Here is a 6,998-nt window from a genome sequence, read left to right as displayed (position 1 = left end):
ATTCCGAGGAAATTAATTATATTTTTCACTACATCGATCGATCCGTTTTTTTTAAAAAATATAGCGAGGGACATTTCCCTCGGAATTTTCCGAGGGACAACTCCCTCGGAAAATTCCGAGGAACGGATCCCTCGGAATATACCGAGGGAACAGTTCCTCGGAATAAACCGAGGAAAAAGTCCGTCGGTATACTCCTATCGATCGATGTATATATGTCCAAACACGCATCGATCGATGAACTTCCGAGGAATTATCCCGACGAAGTTCTACCTCGGTATATTCCGAGGACTTTTCCGACAAACAAGGGATCCTCGGAATTTCCTCGGAATTCCGTCGGAAAATTCCGAGGGATTTCAGAGGAAAAAAGAAATTCCGAGGAATTATTTCCGACGACGTGTTTCGTCGGAATTGCGTCGGAATAACGATATTTCGACGAAATTCCGACGATTTTTTCCCTCAGAATCCTTGATGTTTTCTTGTAGTGTAATTATATTTCCGTTAATTTTGCGTTTGATTGAATAGAAGAATTAGATTTGCATTCAAATTCAAATTTTGGGTTATTTTTGGCAACAGCCGAAAATAATTAGCCGAAAATAATTAGTGTATAAATAATTATCAATTTTGGTTTTAGTTTGAGCCTTTAATTAAGTTTGGGTTCTTTTCTCCATTCCCTGACATAGTATGCAAAGTAGTATTTATTAATATGGATCATCTTCTTTTATTGGGAATTTTTATTTAGTGCAGTAGGTAGAAGAAGCTCCTTATATGGAGCAACTAGTATGAGGAGACATGAAGATGATCTTCATAATGGGTATTTCATGCATCTGCGAACTTCTTCTTCTTCTCGAAGGTGAGGCTGGAGCGGAGAAAATCTTTCTTGGGAAGGTCCTTGGTGGTAATGAACTTCTTATACCATTTGCCAGACTGTTTGAGGTCTCTATCAGTGACATTATTCCAATCAATGTAACTGAGTCCGAATCTGACGGTAAATCCTTTGCAGAATTCATAATTATCCCCAAGAGACCACGCAAAGTATCCTTTCACGTTGACATGCTTCTCCCTGAAAGCAGGACCAATGAATCATTACAGGTCATACGTACGTACAAATATATAACACTGGAATGAGAGTAGCATCAACTCACTTGATTACTTTACTGAGAAAAGAGAGATGACTGGAGAGATAATCAATCCGCTTGCAATCGAGCTTAGCGTCCTCACGGGTTTGATCACCGGGGGTACTGAATCCTAATTAAATCGTCATTTCATGAACAATTCCACAATATTTTGTGTCAATTTCTTGAACCAAATTTAAATCACATGTATAGATGAATTTAGAGATGGGTAGTAGAACTTACCGTTCTCGGTTACATAGATTAACGGGTTATAATACTTGGTTTTGAAATATTCCATTACGTAAGAAATGCCTTCTGGGTAGTAATAGGTGTTTTTGGTGTCGTCACCTTTGTCTTCAGTGAACTTAGAAATGGAAGCAAACAAAAAAATCAGAAAACTGAACTTTTCTTATAAATAAATGAAAGAATAGGGGTGTATGGATCATATGCATAAATACCAGTGGACCAATGGGATGACCACTTATATTACGATCTGTAAACACAAGGATGATATAATTAATGGTCACAAAGTACTTAAAAGGAAGGTTGTAAATAAATGAAATTATATGGAGTGGTACATGTGAGCGTTGCGCCTGCGTCCATCATGGCAGTGTGATTAGCCCAATCAAGATGATTAGGACTTGGCTGGACATACTGAGTGACATAATAGTTGAGACCAATAAAATCATATGAACCCTTTACGAGTTTGGATTCTTCTGGAGTGAACGATGGAAGCCGGTTACGCACAGTGTCTATCATGATTTGAGGGTATGTTCCATTTGTTAGCGGCCCCATGCATGAACCTGATGTTTTTCCATAAGTTTGTATATACATATGATAATATTAATAATATAATTTCATTTTGTAAACATATACCATCCCAAGAAGAATTCTTTCATCCTCTCGGTTGCAGCTTTGCTTTTTGGATCGTTGTTATCATATGGAAGAAACCATCTAGTTATCATCACAGGTCCAATCTTACCTCCTTGATGCTGTGGTCATGCAGATATTATATACACAATGATATGATTACATCATAGATTACACATTACACAAATTAATGAAGGAATCACCGTATAATTTTTCCTGTAAAGATCGACCACCATGGCATGAGCCAGAAGCTGGTGATGTGCAACGATATAGGGTTCAGTTGAAGAATTTCCGGCGTAACATGTAGGGTCAAGAGCTCGAGAACATCGACCGGGTGCATCTGATCCAAATCCATAGCCTCTAGTAGGCACTGTGTAGAGCTGGTTGATCGTGATCCAGTTCGTTACATTATCACCAAATTCATAGAAACATAGATCTGCGTAATCTTTGAAATCATTTCTGCGAATATTACAGAATTGTCATTTCATTAATCATAGAACAAATGGTTATATGTTGTCATCTTTCTTAATAAACAGCTCGGCATACATTATTTGGGGGTCCAAGAAACCTTCATACTCATCTTGTAGTGCTTGAGGAAGGTCCCAGTGAAAGAGCGTAACAAAAGGAGTTATGCCCTTCTCAATGAGGCCATTTATGAGTCCGCGGTAGTAGTTAATACCTTCTTGGTTTACTCCCCTGCTCCTCTTTCCTCCTGTTCATATAAATGTACAGTATATTTACTTTTCCAAATAATCACAATCGAAGATTACGATAAATACATATATATATATATATATATATATATATTCTTTTTGAAACTACATAGATGTATATTATATACATGGATCTATAATGTTTACATACTTGGAACGATTCTTGACCACGCAATGGAAAATCTGTAGCCAGTAGCATTGAGTTCGACCAGCGCCTCTATATCTTTCTGCAATTTATATATACAATCGCATATCAATCCACACGTAGCTGGTAGATAATTCAGTGAGTAATATTAGTTAGCACAAATATATATATATATATAGTATACTGTCATATTATATGACTCGTATGTATACATTGAGTAATTTAGCTCCCAGTACGAATATGAGTCACAAGTAGTGTCTCCATTTCCATGATCGGATCCTGATTTGTCTGATAGTAAATGAATACATTACTATGTGTAAAGAAACATATAAGAGACATTATATATATGTAACCATGCAAACGACAAACTTGGATATCGGTGAGTGAAGCCATCCCAAACGTTAAGTCCACGACCTACGCCACCTTCAATCTGAAATAAATAAATAAAAAGAAACAGCCATGCAACGTATTAGTGTTTTTAATGATTTTCTATATACGTCAAATGTGAAGTCTGGCAACACAATAATAATTAATGGTTGAATTGTTACATGCCTGGTAAGCAGAAGATGCAACGCCGAAGATGAAGTCTTTTTCGAAACTGCCACTGTTGAATTGATCAGTATGACCACATGCTGACAGTGTTTCTTTGCAAGTACTTTCTTCATCAGCTTTGCAAGTCGCCACAGCTAGTAGAAAAACTAATATGAGCCCAATATGCTTCATGATTAATTTGTAGATGTATGTGTTTGTGTTGTATGGAACATTGTGCCAATCTATGGGTTTATATAGCCTTCGCAAAGAAGAGTGACGTGTGCATTTTCTTGTCTTAGAGTCTTGATTGATATTTTGGGAGAGGTTTCGCTGACATGGAACCCGTGGCTTTTTACGGTGGCTTGCTCTTCAAATCATTTCAGTGAGAAAAACGTTGGATTATTTGTCTTAGTAGTGATTGGTTCATTATTACTATCATTTAAAAAAAATTGTAAATAGCAATGAGGTAAATTTTATTTAATAGAACGACAAATTCCAAAGTAGCTCTTAGCTAATAAGAAAAACTTTTGATAAAATCTTCGAATGAGTTTTAGCTTGTTATTTTTCTAGTGGGGAAACCATAAGATGTGATTGTAGTAAAATTCTAAAGTTTATCTAGCGAGTAGATTGACATATGCAAGAAACATACATCGACTGTTTTGTTTTTTCAAGTGACAATATCACAAGTGTTGGGTTTGGACCAATGGTAGCCTTGAGAGTTGGTAAGACACTGTATAAATCTTTTGGCCTAGTTTTGTGGAGAGAAGGCACAGAAAAGAAAAGTTAGATATGTTTGGAGATATGCAAGAATGGAGAGAGGAAACTAAGGAGAAGAAAACAGATTTGTTTGGGTTTGTGAAGACAAAGTTGTGTGGCTTAAACGTTTCATGATCTGGTAATATATTGTAGGAAGTTTTGTGACAGTTGGTTTAAGATTCAAGATATAGAGATTGTAAACTGAATACTTTATTGGAGTACCATATTACAGTATTTATACTGATTACAAGACTAATCTAGGGATTATACAAAGACTAATATATCTTTATATACATATCATCTACACACCCCCTCAAAGTTTTGTCACTCCAATCTTTTTTATTAGCCCATTGAATCTTGTTCTTGGCAGTGGCTTGGCTAGAGCATCGGTAAACTGATCTTTGGTGGAAACGTGTGTGACTCTCAAGGCACTGGACTGAACATTGTTGCGAACGAAGTGGAAATCAAGGGCAAGATGTTTCATCTTAGAGTGAAAAACTGGGTTTGCACTAAGGTACGTCGCGCCAACATTGTCACAATAGACTGTCGGTGTGGTGGTGAGAGTTACGCCTAGTTCAGTAAGAAGGGAGCAGACCCAAATCAACTCAGCGGCTGTGTTAGCTACGGATCTTTTGAAATAGCTACCACATTTTCTGTAGCTATTGGATAGAATCTATAGCTAGAATTTGATTAGCGACAGATGGCTACAGATGAAATCCTTGGCCTCAGCTCTCACGCTAAACTTTATTTGTAGCCATTCCGTAGCCAAATAGCAACAGACTAGCGAGAATAATTTCCGTAGCTTATAGCAATGGCATGGCTACGCCTTATTCCGTTGCTCTTTAGCAACAACTTTAGCAACTGATTTTTCATCACTATATAGCTACATAAATTAGAGACGAATTTCTTCCCAAATCTGTAGCTAATATAGCAACGTATTTGATTACAGGTTATTTGTAGCTAAATGTATTCAGATTTAGAAATAACCATATTTGTAGCTAATGTAATTTATAAACTCCCAATAAAATAAATAAAATATATAAACAGCTTTATAAAATACATAAAATACATTATAAAAAGAAATCTCAAATCCTTATATTAGAAACCTTAAGCATCATACAAGCCCACAATCTAGTTACCTAACAAAATTTAACCTGAAAAGTTAAACACATGGATAACAAAAGTTCAAACTGAAAGAAAATAAAAAAAATCTTGCAATACAGATCAAGTGTAGCTGACGCAGTGCCGACCCTTGGACCAAGCGGGAGAAGCACATGCTTGCGGCCGTATCATTCAAAATGCTGAGTCACGCCCAAGCAGCTGGAGCAAGGTCAGGTTTTTCTAGAGTTTGTGAAATGAAAAGAGGAGACAAACTCACTGGCAGCTACAACTATGAAATTCAACAAAAATTATACACTTGTTCTCTGCTAAGAAATATAATGTAATAACGCCACTCACTAACAATGAACCAAGATAATCCAAATTCAAGTAAAAGTATCAAACCCATAAACATTGGTACCTTAAGGAAGAACCAACCAAGGTCAGACCACATAGCTTTAATTTTGTGAGAAGCAAGCTCATGCTTCATATCCAACATTTCCTCTTGCTTCTTCTAAACCTTGACAATGTTACCTCGAACTTGAAATACATAAGAGATCACAAAGCAGCACAGTTTTAATAAAATAGTCAAGAAACATAAGAACCTGTACTAACTGAAAGAAGAACTGTAGAAGAGAAACCTTGTATCAGGTGTAGATATATGTGGCACAAGCCCATAATTGAAGGACATTGTATCTGCTGTCGAAGAATTCAATCGATTAGTTGTATATATCTTGAGATTCTTGACCCTACATAAAACACAAGAACCAGAAATGTTGGTTATAGTCTATCATATAGTAGCAGAAGCTAAAGGCGGTAATGTTCAATAAATAGATTCTTAACACAATAGATACACCAAGCAACACTTGTCCAAAATGCAACCATTATAAAACAGCAAGATATAAATACCTCCTTCGTGATAGCATTATTCTGGACTATTCAACCTCCCGTTCTGAATTGACCGTCCACACGACCCGTATATCATTTAGCAGAGCCCAATATCAAGCATCGTTCTCCTATACGTCATTGTTCATGTCAAGTTCAGTGAGCTTTTGGATCTGATTGAAGATAAAACGTGCACAGTTTATAAAACAAAATAACCAATTAATAGGTAAATCCCAAACTATCTCCATAAAACAGAACCCGAGTTAACAAAACAGAACATAACCCTAGAAATAGAGAAATATGGAGCGTACCAGGACCAGTTAAAACTCACATACTGAAAGAAACCCAAATCGATTTCGATATATAAAACCAATATACATTGAAACACAGAGACTGCAAGAACCCCGAAATCGATTTCGAAGTGTAAAGCCTAAGCTGATTGAAAACGCGTAGACGGAAAAAAATCGCAAATCGATTTCGAAATCCAAGCCCTAGATTTATTGAAAACACACAAGATTGAACAAGAACCTGTAGTAATTAGTCGAAGAGTAGAAGTGGGATTTGAAGAAAGTGAGCGGAAGAAATACATATGAGAAGAAGAGTGAAATAAAGATTTGGGATTAAAGAAATTTGGCGGATATTTGGGAAAATATTTTTGTGAGATATTGAAAATTTTGGTCAAAGAGGCGCGGGAAAGGAGGGAGAATTTGGTGGAATGGTGCTAAATGTTTTTACGAGTGACGAAAATAATTCATTCTTTATAATTTATATGATTTAATAAATTATTTGTAAACTGCATTCTAATAATTTTATATATGACTTTGTCATAATTGATTCTACTTAAATTCTATATATGGCTACGAAAATATTGCATTCCTTAAATAATTA

At 36.1% G+C, this 6,998-nt stretch overlaps 1 protein-coding gene across 1 annotated transcript; it reads right to left on the bottom strand.

Annotated features, from left to right (window-relative positions):
• Positions 1–816: 816 nt before the first annotated feature.
• On the bottom strand, positions 817–3,563 carry LOC106453369 (myrosinase MA1-like). Its single transcript, XM_048766797.1, has 11 exons — positions 3,393–3,563; positions 3,210–3,270; positions 3,025–3,128; positions 2,847–2,922; positions 2,529–2,694; positions 2,186–2,441; positions 1,691–1,766; positions 1,571–1,605; positions 1,356–1,476; positions 1,143–1,245; positions 817–1,060 (listed from the first exon to the last, which is right to left on the bottom strand). The coding sequence occupies exons 1-11, from the start codon at positions 3,561–3,563 to the stop codon at positions 817–819; spliced, it is 1,413 nt and encodes a 470-aa protein (XP_048622754.1).
• Between the last annotated feature and the right edge of the window lie 3,435 nt (positions 3,564–6,998).

This window comes from Brassica napus, chromosome C8 (genome assembly GCF_020379485.1).
Source record: "Brassica napus cultivar Da-Ae chromosome C8, Da-Ae, whole genome shotgun sequence".
Lineage (NCBI taxonomy): Eukaryota > Viridiplantae > Streptophyta > Magnoliopsida > Brassicales > Brassicaceae > Brassica > Brassica napus.
This window is presented reverse-complemented; position numbering and strand designations above follow the sequence as displayed.

Bases quoted from the DNA above. Each gene is read 5' to 3' on its own strand.
- LOC106453369 (XM_048766797.1), bottom strand. From the start codon at position 3,563: ATGAAGCATATTGGGCTCATATTAGTTTTTCTACTAGCTGTGGCGACT. The intron at 2,923-3,024 runs GTATACTATATA...TATAAATTGCAG, and splicing joins ACGAGTCATATAATATGACA to AAAGATATAGAGGCGCTGGT. The intron at 2,442-2,528 runs GTATGCCGAGCT...TAATATTCGCAG, and splicing joins TTCTTGGACCCCCAAATAAT to AAATGATTTCAAAGATTACG.